Source organism: Chamaea fasciata, unplaced genomic scaffold (assembly GCF_029207755.1).
Source record: "Chamaea fasciata isolate MVZ Bird 193981 ecotype frontalis unplaced genomic scaffold, bChaFas1.0.hap1 SCAF_18, whole genome shotgun sequence".
NCBI lineage: Eukaryota > Metazoa > Chordata > Aves > Passeriformes > Sylviidae > Chamaea > Chamaea fasciata.
The window spans coordinates 13,577,871-13,591,395 of record NW_027094103.1 but is presented as its reverse complement, the minus strand read 5'-3'; the positions used below and the strand labels follow the sequence as shown (position 1 = coordinate 13,591,395).

At 46.3% G+C, this 13,525-nt stretch overlaps 1 protein-coding gene across 3 annotated transcripts in view; it reads right to left on the bottom strand.

Annotated features, from left to right (window-relative positions):
* Window positions 1-13,525, bottom strand: part of ADGRD1 (adhesion G protein-coupled receptor D1) — a 135,641-nt gene that overhangs the window by 27,147 nt on the left and 94,969 nt on the right. For 2 of the 3 annotated variants that reach the window (XM_066199749.1, XM_066199752.1), the window contains 4 exons: window positions 10,266-10,419; window positions 7,188-7,254; window positions 6,235-6,301; window positions 2,197-2,288 (listed from right to left, as the gene is read on the bottom strand). In XM_066199749.1, coding sequence (XP_066055846.1) covers window positions 2,197-2,288; window positions 6,235-6,301; window positions 7,188-7,254; window positions 10,266-10,419 — 380 coding nt within the window. Of the gene's footprint in view, window positions 1-1,288; window positions 1,802-2,196; window positions 2,289-6,234; window positions 6,302-7,187; window positions 7,255-10,265; window positions 10,420-13,525 lie in introns of those variants that run through there. The other variant, XM_066199750.1, reaches the window with a different exon arrangement.

Genomic DNA, 13,525 nt, shown 5'->3' with positions numbered 1-13,525 from the left:
CTGGGGAACTCTTCCCGTGCACCTGGCGGATCGCAGCCCTGTTTGCTCTGTTCTCCTCTTCCTTGGAAAATACACAGAAGGATTTCACACCAGGCATGGAAGCCCAGTGCTGCAAAGGCTTTATAATTATCTTTTTTTCCAACAGACCGGTTACTTTCCCCATGACATCCTCTGTACTTAAAACTCTAACTCATCACGCCTCACTGCCGTGTTAAATCAGGGTATAAACACTTCCCCAGATCTGACCTGAACATGTATTTATGCTCTTCTCATCTCAGCCTTCCTTTGAGGACCCATTTCTGTAATGGTACCTACAGAACTATTCTCTATGTTCCGTTTACCTTCTCTTGCATTTTGTTGACTTGATTTAGTGCTGTGAGGAAAGCTGTTCTATCAGAGCATATTTCCACTTAATAACTTAATGGTTCAAGTTTTCAGATCCATCAGCCCTCTGATAATAATTCTTCTTCACTTTTCTCCCTGTAACTTTTGTTAGGTCAAATCCTGAAACAGTAACATGAAGAAGACTTGGCACAAGGAGCGTCTCTCAGCCAGGGTACCTGGAGAAATCTCATTTCCAGTACAGAGTTACACCATTCCAAAGCCACAGCTGATAATACTTGGGCTAAGAGCATATACTCCTCGTTAAAGGCATTGCATCTTATTCCTAGACCAATCATTCATAAATCAATTTCCTTATGTGCACACACACAGTGTCAAAATAAATAATACGTGTTTGTGTGCAGGGCACAGTGTGTGCTGAATCAATTCCCCGCAATACAGTGAAATTCCAATCTTGTACATGGAGCAATCTCTGTAGCTCCTCTTGTACTTGTGGGGTTGTGTCTTTGTCTTCATACTTCTAATAGTGCATAAAAATTGGCACTGCCAATATACAGTTATTTGCTTCCTAAGTTTCTATATTTCCTTTGTGTTTCTGAAGGTCACAGGAACTCAGCCAAACCTGAGGCAGTCATTTTAATTCCCAGGCTTCTCATTTCACTCCAGTGTAATTATCTTATGGATTTTTGTGTAGGCTTATTTACTGTTTTTCTCTTCCTGTTGGATAAGTGTGCAATAACTAAACTAACTTCATATTAGGTAACTGTCACCAATATTTAAAACTTAATGACATTTTCACAATTACATAAGTAACCCAAGCATAAAAATTATTCTTTATAATACCATTTCAGAACAGTGGCACCAAACCCTTATCATACAATAACCCGTGCCTCAGAAACATTAAACACAATCCACCATCACATTTTTCTTCATCTAAGTTCCATATTCTTTTATTTATACACAGTGTCATTTCTCTGTTTGGACTAAAGCGTCTTTAGGAGATACAAAATGGAATATTCAACATCCTAATTTAGCCTTGATGTATTAAATTATCTTCTTGGCTACACAGATGTAATCTCTCTATATATTTCAGAGACCAGAATCTGTCCTTGTATATTCAGAGGCAGCTTTGTGTCTGCCTTACATTTCCCCTCCAGACTTGCAAGTGCTTTTTTAGAGATGATTCACTCTCAGAGGCCACCACCCCAAGAGGCTCAAGGCGCTGTGATATAAAGATTTGCTCGAATTCAGGCACACATTTAAATCCAGGGTAAGTCTGTGTGCTTTGCCGTGTCGGGAGAGTCTTAAAGATAAGCAAATGGCTAAATATCCTGCTGAGCTGGGGCTGGAAACAAGGTCTGTCCTCAGAAGGAGCAGGAGAGTTGCAATAACCCAGTCCAGATTAATGGAGCTCTGTGAAATCCAGCTTTGGACTACAGCAGGCAGAGGAAAGTCTCCACTAATAGAAGGGAAAATAATGACTCAGCAGATGCTGGGAAGGGAAACACTTCAGGGAAACACTTCAGCTCCTGCTGAACCTCAGGTTTCACCCTGTGCAGCATGCAGCTTTAGCTAAATAGGTTATATTTATATTTGTATTTGTATTTATACTATTTATATTTATATTTATATTTATATTTATATTTATATTTATATTTATATTTATATTTATATTTATATTTATATTTATATTTATATTTATATGTGTATCTTAACTGGCTGCATTCAAGTGGAGGATGCCCTCACCGGGATTTGCGTTTTACAAGAAGACGATGTCAGTGTTCAGGGAGGAGTCTGTGGTGTAACATTGCTCATGTGAGATTGCTGTCACAACTCCAATGAGAAAAAACTTACTTGAAGGCGTTGGCATCCCCATGGACCTTGTAGTTGTCTGCACCGATCCTGGAGATGACCCGTGTGACAGCGATGAGAATGCCGATGTTCACCTGCAGCAGGAGAAGGGAAAGGCTTGGTGAGGAAACCAGCCCCAGCTGGGCCTGAGCTGCCCTGGGAGGTGTCGAGGCACAGAGGGAACAGAAACTTTCTGTGTTGGCTTTATTTGGCCAAAGAGGTGTCCAGGGTTGGACTGGTGTGGTTTGCCCCGTGTCAGTGATTCCCACCCCCACAGGGGGAAGCTCTTGCGTTTCTCTTTCCTCCAGGAGCACCCTTACCTGTTCAGGGACAGCCTGGATTGGTGCATTGCCTCACAGCCAGGGTGCTCAGGATCCCCTCTGCACAAATAAACGCCCTGATTGATTGGAAATAAATACCCTAACTGGAAACAAATACCCTGACTGGAAATAAACACCCTGATTGATTGGAAATATATGCCCTGATTGGAAATGAATACCCTGATCGATTGGAAATAAATCCCCTGACTGGAAATAAATACCCTGATTGGAAATAAATACCCTGATTGATTGGAAATAAATCCCCTGACTGGAAATAAATTCCCTGACTGGAAACAAATAGACACCCTGGCAGCTGACAAACTGGAGAACTGCAGGAAGCTCCATGGCTGCATTCCCTTTGGCTTTGTGCTCCATGTGCATCTTTTTGTGCACAGGCTTCAGAGAGCCCCTTCCTGCCCCACCTCGGGCTCTGCAGGTCCTGGTTCTTGCCAAAGCCTGCTTACAATTTAGGTACAAGAGGATTTTAAAGGAGCAATGAGAAAAATATGTTAAATCTGAACTCTGCTCTTCAAAGGCTCCACTCTTTTTGATGTCAGGTCCAGCAGAAACATCAATAAAATGAAAAGAATTCCCAACAGAAAAGTGGAAAATCTTGAAAAGACTATCACTGAAAATGTTCAACAAAAGAAAGTTTGTGCTGGAGTCACAGGTGAAGGAAGAAGGAAATCTTTATCACTTAAAGGAAATGTGGCAAAGATTGTCTTGCTGTGCAAAGACCTCGGGTTTAAAGAAAAAGAAAGGTAGACAATGTGAAGGTGAAAGACACATCTCCCCCTTCTTGACCAAAGCTGCACATCAGCCACAAAGCATCAAGAGCAAGGGTAGAACAAAACTATCCTCAACTACAGAACAAAAGGAAAGAGAAGACTTTAAAAAAAAATGCTGTTCCTCAGTTAAAACTCAATACTCATCCTCCACTTTGACAAAAATATTCTAATTCTGAGGATGAGAGGGTGAATTAAAGATGTTTAAATTTGATTATAATGATTTCCTTGGGTTTTTTCCAAATCTTCTGACCCCTGTTTAATTTCAGGTTTCTAAGGGCAGATCACTGCCTGCTGTAGAATCAGAGCATTTCTGTAACAGTCCATTTTTGCCATGGCTCTTGAGTTTATCCAAAAGATATCCCGTGGAACTGCCAGCCCCTCAATGACAAGTGGGCTTGTTCAATCAGCTTTACAGAGATAAGAGGTGAAATCCAACGGTCTTGGGATCATTTTCCCTACTCCTACCAAATCATGTTTTGTAAATAACTTGCAGAAATCCTTCGAGGTGGTAATGAGCATTTTTGAGAAAACCATTTCTGTGCTATACTCCGAGCCCTGCAAACTCTCACTGGAACTGGGACTGGCCCGCCAGGAAAGGAACAATTCACAGGGAAAGCAGCAGAGGGGCCCTGGCCCTGCAGCCCAGGACCTGCTCCTCTCTCCCTGTCTGCCCCACGCACTCAGGTGTTTCCACAGAATCCCTCGAGTTCTGCCACATCCATGGAAACACCCCACGGCAGCAGATGGGAGGCAACCAACAGAGCCTTCTGCCAGCAGTTTTAATGTCTTGTGTCAAAAATTCAGGTGCTTTGTCGTGTTTGTTCCCGCTGAGGACACTCCCGGGGCAACTTGGGCTGAGCTTAGTTTGGATAGCAAATTAATTGCCAGGATTTTTTGTGAGGCTGCTGTAAGAGGGTGATACAGAGACTTGTGTGCTGTGGTTTGGGGCGTAGGGGAGAGTGACCCTAAAACCTTAAGCTGTAGGTAGCAGCCAAAAGCCCTACATATAGAAGAAACTATTTCTTTCATCATATCCCTTGACTCAAACCCCGGGGAAGAGCCTATTTGGTGTGGGAATCTCTGCAGGGCTGGGAGTTGTGTGAGTGACGGCCCAGAGGAGTGTGTGTGATGCTTTTCCCCACCACCCTCCCTCCACACCGTTGTGCTGCAGGCTCCAGGGGTCTGCACTGCCTGTGGGGCTGGGCAGGATGAAAGGGGATTGTGTCTGCCTCGTCCCTGGGGAGAGGGAGCTGAAAGGAGCAAGCCCCCGTTTTCTTCACAGCGTAATCCTTCTTCTTGGCAGAGACACCACGCATTGAACTAGTCGGGAACTGCTTTTCGAGAGGTATTTTCAGACGGAAATGCCAGTTTATGCAAGTGGTGGCTAATTTGCTATTGGAAGAACACAGGCACACATGCACACACACCAGACAGTGTTTGGCCCTGTTATTTCCCTGGGGGCACTAACACATTTTTCAGCTGGAATATCCAATGCCCAGAGAGGTAATTTGTCAGCTCACTCGCTGCTATTTTGGGCAGAGCTGGGTTTAGACTGTTTAACAAATTGCTCTGCGTGGATCAACCTTGTGAGCTCACTCTTTCTCTTTCTGAAAGTATTTGTATCCCTACAAGAACATAATTTGAGCAGCACAAATGTTATTCATCATAAGTTAGAGCCAGCCAGTTAAACTCACTCTCTCTGCCAAGCAGCTGTGCAGGCAGATTGTTGGAGGCTCTGCTTGCTCAGGTGAGTGAGCATCTCACTGCCTGGAGAGATTTGGTTGCCACCACCCTTGGACAGCAGCCTGGAAAGGTTTGGGGTCACTGGCTGCATCCCAGCTCCTCCTTCGGTGCTGAACAATGGCCAGAAGGCAAGTGCTAACGTGAGGAGGGGACAGGTGAATACTGGATTCTTTTAATTGCTCTCCAGTCATCAATATCGACTTGCCTTTGAATATAAACTCACGTACAGACGGTCAGAAGCAGCCAGACAACCTGTCCTGCCTGAGCCCAGCACTCACCTGAGCAGCCACACAACCTGTCCTGCCTGACAGCAAACTCACCTGAACAGCCCTGCCCTGAGCAGCCACACGACCTGTCCTGCCTGAGCCCAGCACTCACCTGAGCAGCCACACAACCTGTCCTGCCTGAGCCCAGCACTCACCTGAGCAGTCACACGACCTGTCCTGCCTGAGCCCAGCACTCACCTGAGCAGCCACACGACCTGTCCTGCCTGAGCCCAGCACTCACCTGAGCAGTCACACGACCTGTCCTGCCTGAGCCCAGCACTCACCTGAGCAGTCACACGACCTGCCCTGCCTGAGCCCAGCACTGACCTGAGCAGCCCTGCCCAGCCAGCCTGTCCCACCTACCCCAAACCAAAACCCAGGGGACGAGAACAGATTCCTGGGCACTGTCGGGACAGGGGTGTGGGGCAGCCTGGTGCCCCCCCGGCCCCTGAAAGCTCACACCTGTTCCTGCCCACCCCTGCTGCTGCCCCTGCTCTGCTGTGGCCATCTCCACTGGGGCACTCACCAAAGCTTCCAACACCACTGGGGTGCAATCAGCTTTCCCTGGTGAGTGTGGAACGCAAACCTCAGAGTCTGCTCTTTTGGGGGCTCTTTCTGAGAGCTGCTAAAACTCCCTCGAGCCCTAGGTACCACCTGGTTATTAACGACCCCAGCAGGGCTGTCCCGCTGTTTCAGGTCCTACCTTTGCCTTTGAGTAATGACACTAACAGTGTGAGAATTAACGTGCATAGAACTAATACACACCCATGCACAACACAGAATTCGGAGCAGGAGCCAAGAATTTCTGGAGAATTCAGGAGCGCTGAAGTTCCACTGGGCTGGCACCAGGTGTGACCCCAGGCCCAGAGCCAGCCCTGCTGGTGGCTGGCACAGACAAGGAGCAGCTGCTGAGGTTGTACCTACCAGAATGACAAACATTGCTGGGGCCACAAAGGCCCAGATTGCTCCGTTCTCCAGGGAGAGCCAGCAGCTGCAGGGGGAAAGCAGAGTGGGTTCAGAGGAAACACAGTAATTTCATTAGTAATGTTATAAAATAAATAAACCCCAACTTATAAAACAACTAAAAGAGAGTGCAAAAACACTGATGAGTTCTGAAAGCAAGAGAGGTGAGAGCACATCAGGGAACAGCTCCTTTTCCCCTCACACTCAGGGGATCCAAGGTGGGATCTCCTGTGGATTTGTCACAGCCAGTGGCGCCTCTGCCCCAGCCCACCTTCACAGGAGTGCAGAGACGGGAAGAGAGAAGTGTTTTATTTGCAGTTTGTTGCTGTGTATCCTCAGCCACAGGCATCATTTCAGCGCTGGGAAACGTCTCACTGCAGTGGCTCTGTCTCATTGCAGCCAGGGACAAATGCAAACCCTCCCTGCCTGTCCTGGCTGCGGGTGGGAAGGGGCTGGCAAACACAGCCAGCCTTACCACGTGTGAAATTATTTTAGGATTAAATCCTATGGTGTTCTTTCAGAAAAATTTGCTCTTCTTTTCCTTAGTTAGGATGGAAATTAATTTTCCAAGTTTTGGACATTATCCAGTCCAAGTTTCAGGTGTGTAACTGCAGTTTTCTTCAGAAGATTGAATATCTTTAATCAATGATTACTCTGATCTTTCCCCCTGAGCAGGGAGCTCACTGAGGAGCTCTACAGTGAAAATTAGGAAAAACCTCTCAGGAGCTTTTTGTGCATCACCCCTGTGAAAGCCAGACTCGAGCCCTCTGTGTTTGACAGCGTGCATACACAAGTCATCCCCTGCTCCTCAGGAGGATCCTGCAGCACCACAGCCCAGGTAACACCTTCACAAACCTCCTCCACATCAGATTTTCGTCCCCATTGCTCCTGCAGTGAGGGGTTTTCATACTCACTTGCCACTTTCTCCGTAGCTGTGCAGGGACGAGGTTGCAGAAATGACACAGATCACCAGTGGGCAGCCTGCAGAAAGGCAGAGGCAATGTTGGGAATAAAAGCACAGCTTCCAGTAAGGCCTGCGAGTTCTGCTAAATTTTGCATGAACAGAATAGCTCAGAGTCATTTCCAAATTAAGTCTGACATCCTCCGGCAGCTGTTTAATCCAACATCTTTTAATCAACTGATGTCAGACAAACAAAATGACTTTTTAATAAAGTACTGGTTTAACTGTTAAACTGAATCAATGCCAATTTCCTTGGAATCACAGTCCTCTTTAAGCCAGGTTTTGCTTTATGGACTTTCTGCCTCTTGCTATCCAGGCAGTGACACCATATGAAGCAGTATCAGCCTTATTTTAACCACTTTCCCCCAGGGAAGTGCAGAGGACAAGAGTGGTGACGTGGAGCATCACACCTGGCAGCAGAGAAAGAAGCAAACTCAGAATGTCTCGTATTTAACATAAATATCTCATAGGTCTGCAAGACTTCTGTGTTTAGAGGAAACTCTCTTTCCACACGGTTTTGTCTGGTGCAGTGCCCTAGGAGGTGCAGAATTGTTCATGGGATAACAGAATTTACACAGAGGCAATTCTGCTCCTGATCCACTGGAATTACAGGAACTACACAGATGCAGTTCTGCTCCTGATCCACTAGAATTATACAGATACAGTTCTGCTCCTGATCCACTGGAATTACAGAAATTATTACACAGAGCCAGTTCTGCTCTTGATCCACTGGAATTATACAGATACAGTTCTGCTCCTGATCCACTGGAATTACAGGAATTACACCGAGGCAGTTCTGCTCCTGCTCCTGGAATTACACAGATACAGTTCTGGTCCTGATCCACACAAATTACAGAACGTACAGAGGTGCCACAGGAATGGAGCAGCTGGAGAGGAGGCAAGGGGTTTATTGTTCCCAATACAGTAAAACCCATCCCTTCAAATATTAAATGATGGCCTGTTAATTCCTGTATGAGTTAATAAAATGTGAAGGTTCGAGCTGTTATCATCTTACAGAATTTAATAAACAGGTCCCAGACAGAGTATTAGACATGATAGCTTAAATTTTCAATTTTCTTTTTAATTCTTCAGGTTTTTGAGGGTTTTACAAAATTCTCTGGCGGGCAATTTCTGCTTAATTTTACCACTCACGAATTGTGTGAAGTTTTCCAGTCCTGTCAGAAATATCATTTTTGGAAGAAGTATTTTCATTCCTTAATAACTGCAGCTGGAAGTACATCTATAAATATTTATATATTGATATGAATATATATTCATAAATATGGGATATACTCAGTAGTTAGAAAGAATTGTATTTTGAAAGCTTCTGTGTCTTCTGTACGTGAAAAAACCCAAAGAACACAAAAAAACCCCCAGGCTGCAGAAACTCTGTGGCAGACAATTCAAAGCAATTTTAGGACATCAATTCTAAAAGGCTAAATATGCCATTTATTGAGAAGGATGAAGCATTAGACACAAATGAGAGTGTATTTCCCTCCGACGACAAAAAGATCCACTTTGCTTGATGGGGACGAGTATATTCTCCCATTTATATTGAGGAGGTTCATTTTCTGTGATTTTCCTCTGCTGCCTTACACCAGATCTGGGCAGAAGTCAGGGGCTACATCAACTAACAGCAAATAACGGAACTGATGTCCTTTGGCAGCTCAGGACAAAGTCTGCACTCCGTGAGAGTTTCTGGAGGAAAGGAAAGTGCCTGGAGTGGGGAAACATCCAGAATCACAAACTGTCACCAGCATCCTGCAAATGGAGGGGGGAGAAGCTTTTGCCTGATGTTCTGAAACACCAAGGCAAAAAAGGAGTTTTGGGGTTTTTTTACCCAATCAGACAGATTCCTGGTTTGTTTTTGTGTCCTCTGCCATTTCACCACCAATAAACCCTGCACAAATGCCACGTGAATTGAGGCTCCTGAGCCTGCCACACAAACAGTGAGGGCAGAGGAGAAACCTCCCAGCTGCAGCTGGTGCCCTCAGCCTGGGGGATCTGTCCACCAGAGCCCTTAGACACTACTGCTAAGGAGAGTTTTAAATGAGCGAGGAAAGATGCACAAAATAAAAAGGACATAATAATAATGAAAAAAGGAAAAGGAGGTAGCTCTTGAAATATATGCATATTTCACAGCGCTGCTATCACCCAGACCTGCATGGTGCCAAATCGATATTAAATATTTCAATTATGACTGCAGCAGGTCTGCATTATTGATACAATTGTTCTTCCTGCCCCTCCAAGTGAATTTGGAGGGGAGGAAAGATAATGCATATTTTAACACATTTCAAAGTTGTCTGTAATTGCACGGATATTCCTCTTCTGTTTTTTTTCACACCTGTTCTCTGGCTCAGGTTCCCTCTCCTTTGGGATGTGGAGCTTTGTCAAGCACCCCTGCTGCTCCTCCAGGGCTGTGGGAGCAGGGGGCTCCTCTGCTGGGAGGGTCTGCAATAAAATACTCACTTCTGGCTCTCCAAATGTGCACACGGGTTGTGCTTTCATTATTGCCTCTGGAAAGCCTTGAACTGCTGTCTGAGGCATCCCCACACCACAGAACCACTGCTCATTCCTAATCACAGCACTGGGGCTCTGTGCACAAGCTGATGAAGGGTTTCAGGGCACAGAGCACCCACCAATGAAGTCCTGTGACATTTCTGTGCCGCTGTGCCCGTTTTTCATGCCTGACTTGGCAGAATACAGAAAATGAGCCACTGGTGTGAGTTAGAACCAACAAGAAGAACGCAGCAGTGTGGTGAGACCTCCCTCCCACAGTCCTGCCACTGATTCGGTAATTCAGGCCTGACCTGGCCTGGAGAGGTTGTGCCATTCCCTGAGGTGGAATCAGTCAAGGGCTGCACCTTCTGAAGTCTGATTGCAGACAGAAAAATTAAACATTTTCTCATCCAACAGACCTACTCTCAGCAAGGCAAACTGTGATCATAAGATGACAATTTCAAATATGCCTCTGAATATAATCTTGTCCTATAGTGAGGAGACTTAAAGTAAGCAGCTGCTAAATGCTTACCCCATCCGATTCCATAATAGTATAAGTGCTTGCTTTCTTCTGACCCAAATACTTTGATCACCATGCTGTAAAGATGAAATCCTTCCACCAGCATCCAAGCAAACACACTCAGGAAGAAAAAATGAAGGAGAATGGCCAATATCTTGCAAGGCAGCTAAATTAAGAGCAAAAATGAATACATTAGGTCTTTGTGATACAGTCACATTGGTTTTCTTTTTTTTTTTAATTTCTACAGACATTTAAATGCTAAATCACTGAAGTAAAACTGTCTTTAAAAGAGGCAATAGACATTTTCATTTTCTACTGCATTTTCAGATAGCTTCAGAGTAACAAATCCTCTTACCTTAAAAAAAAATCAAAAAAACCTCCCCAACATTGCCAAATGTGATGTGAAAATCCAAATGCGCTATTTATTTTTAACAGTAGGAGCAATACTCCCACTAAAGCCTGCAAAATATTTAGGGAATCAAAACTGAGAGTCTGCATCTGGTTGCTGAGGCTGTAGTAAATACAGGAGTCAAAGCAGGGGGGGACAAGTGTCATCCTGTCCTCTGCTGCCTGCTTTTCCTTCAGTTGCTCCTCTCAGCAAACTTCATATTTTCCCCAAAGCCTCTGAGCAGCCTGGCTTAGCAAATCAGGAGAACCAAATCCTTTCCTCCTCCTCACACCTCAGGTGCTCACCACTGGCCTCTCCTCATTTACTCACTGCTTTTCTCCTCTCTCACTGCTCTTCCCTTTCCTCACTCACTGCTCTTCCCTTTCCACACTCACTGCTCTTCCCTTTCCTCTCTCACTGCTCTTCCCTTTCCTCTCTCACTGCTCTTCCCTTTCCTCACTCACTGCTCTTCCCTTTCCTCTCCCACGGCTTTCCAGGAGGTCTCAGCAGTGGCTGCTCCCATCACTCAGTGACTGAGCAGAGAGAACCTCCTTTGCTTCCAGAGTCCAAACAGCCCCAGCCCTGTCTCCCAGCTCACAGTCCCGGTTTCCCTGTCCCACCGCCCCAGCCCTGTCTCCCAGCCCCAGCCCTGTCTCCCAGCCCTGTCTCCCAGCTGGCAGTCCCGGTTTCCCTGTCCCACCGCCCCAGCCCTGTCTCCCAGCCCCAGCCCTGACTCCCAGCCCTGTCTCCCAGCCCCAGCCCTGACTCCCAGCCCTGTCTCCCAGCCCCAGCCCTGACTCCCAGCCCTGTCTCCCAGCTCTCAGTCCCGGTTTCCCTGTCCCACCGCCCCAGCCCTGTCTCCCAGCCCCAGCCCTGACTCCCAGTCCTGTCTCCCAGCCCTGTCTCCCAGCTCTCAGTCCCGGTTTCCCTGTCCCACCGCCCCAGCCCTCGCAGTCCCGGTTTCCCTGCCCCACCGCCCCAGCCCTCGCAGTCCCGGTTTCCCTGTCCCACTGCCCCAGCCCTGTCTCCCAGCTGGCAGTCCCGGTTTCCCTGTCCCACCGCCCCAGCCCTCGCAGTCCCGGTTTCCCTGCCCCACCGCCCCAGCCCTGTCTCTCCCCCCGTGAGGCGGCCGGTGGTGCTGGACCCTCTGCCCTGCAGCTGTGCCATCCCCTCTGTGGCCCTGCAGAGTTCCCGAGGGGCTGCCGCACCCAGCCCAGGGACACGGGAACCTTTCCGCTCCTCATCTGGAGAAGCCCCGGGAAGGCTCCAGGCAGGTGGAGGCTGTGCTGGGGCAGCAGCACGGGCAGGAGCCGGCCCAGCCCCGGCTGCTCACGGCTAATTCCGTCTGTGGCGTGAGCTGAGCTGTGCTGTGCTGGCATTTTATTCTTTACGTTGATGATTTGGGATTTTGTGCTCCAGTGAAAATTAAAACGTTGGGACTTGGTGGTGTAATGAAAATCGAGGCTTTCCTGGGCTGACTCACTTGGGCCGGCGCAAGGACATTCTAATGCAAATCCAGTGGGATGGCATGTATTCAAAGGCAATAAATAAATTTGGGGTTAATTCGTGTGAGGGCTGTATGTGGTTTAGTATTTCACTAAGTTCAGCGACATATTATTAAACCAGATTAGCTTATTGACAAAAGCTGTAATAGCCTTTCCAGTTAATTTTATCATAAGGCTATAAAATCCATTTTAATGCCTTTTGATTTCTACCAGAAGATTAGTCCACAAAAATATAAATGCAACATAAAGCTGACTTACAGGCTAGTTCTGTCAAACGGATAATTTCCAACTTTTGAGCAGCCAAACAATATGAATCACAAAACAGCAGAAAAATAACACCCAGTAAAGTAGCAGGAGGTTGGTCTGTGTATAATTTTGTATAATACCTAGTTGCAGATTTGTACATAAAATCCGTAGCAAAGTTGCCGCTCATTATGGTGGTTTTTTGGTGAGGTATTTTTTTGCCTCAATTATTGCATAGAAGTTACTCTTATATGGCAAAATTGCCTTCTCTAAAAGCACTGAGAAGCTGAGCCTTTACACACCAAACCCAGGCTTGTCTCCCTTCCTGCACCAGGAGAAACACCCGACTTTTAGCAGAATACTCCTAAAAAAGGCAGACCTTGTTCCTGCCACTCTTAGAGCTGACAATTAGAGTCTGTGAAAATAGCAAAGCACCCAGCCAGCAGCAAGGTCTGTCCTGTTACTGTTGGAGAGCAAGCAAAGCAGGTTTCAGAAGGGCCTCCAACAAAATATTTGTCATTTTTTTAAACTGAGGACAGTGCTAAGACAGAGAGGTGATTTTATAGATGTATCACAAACAAAAGCAGCTCGTTTCACATCTCCGTTGGGAAGTTTCCAGCAATGCCAGGCAGGAGTATTGAAGGAGCAAGAGATAAATCCCCTGATCCAGAACTGCAGAGACATCACAGATTTTCTGGGTGTGCTGGGAAAACCTGTGCTGGCTGACGACTATACTTCAATTTTCATTTTCCTGTGTCTGAATAATATTCCCATTTCCCCCACAAACACACTCAGGTGTTTGGAAGGCTTTAGTAACCCAAAGAACTGTGGATGGTTAATTATTTTAATTGCATGCTGCAGTTTGGGAACCTGTTTTAAAAATGCTGCTCTCTGGTCTAGAGCAGAGTGAGTGACTAAGAGTGCAAACCTCTCTGGGGAAACAAATCCATTGCTGAAAGTGAAGGGAAGTCGTCAGAAGCCATGAGGACAGCAAAGGTATCTCAGAGACTGGGCAGTATAGGAAAAAATGCTGTGTACAAAGATATTTGCCTTTTCTGGAAGAAAGACATCCTGGTTTTGGGAATAATTGCCTTCCTGGAATGTGCCATGATCAGCCAAGGCTGCTGTTTCAGCAA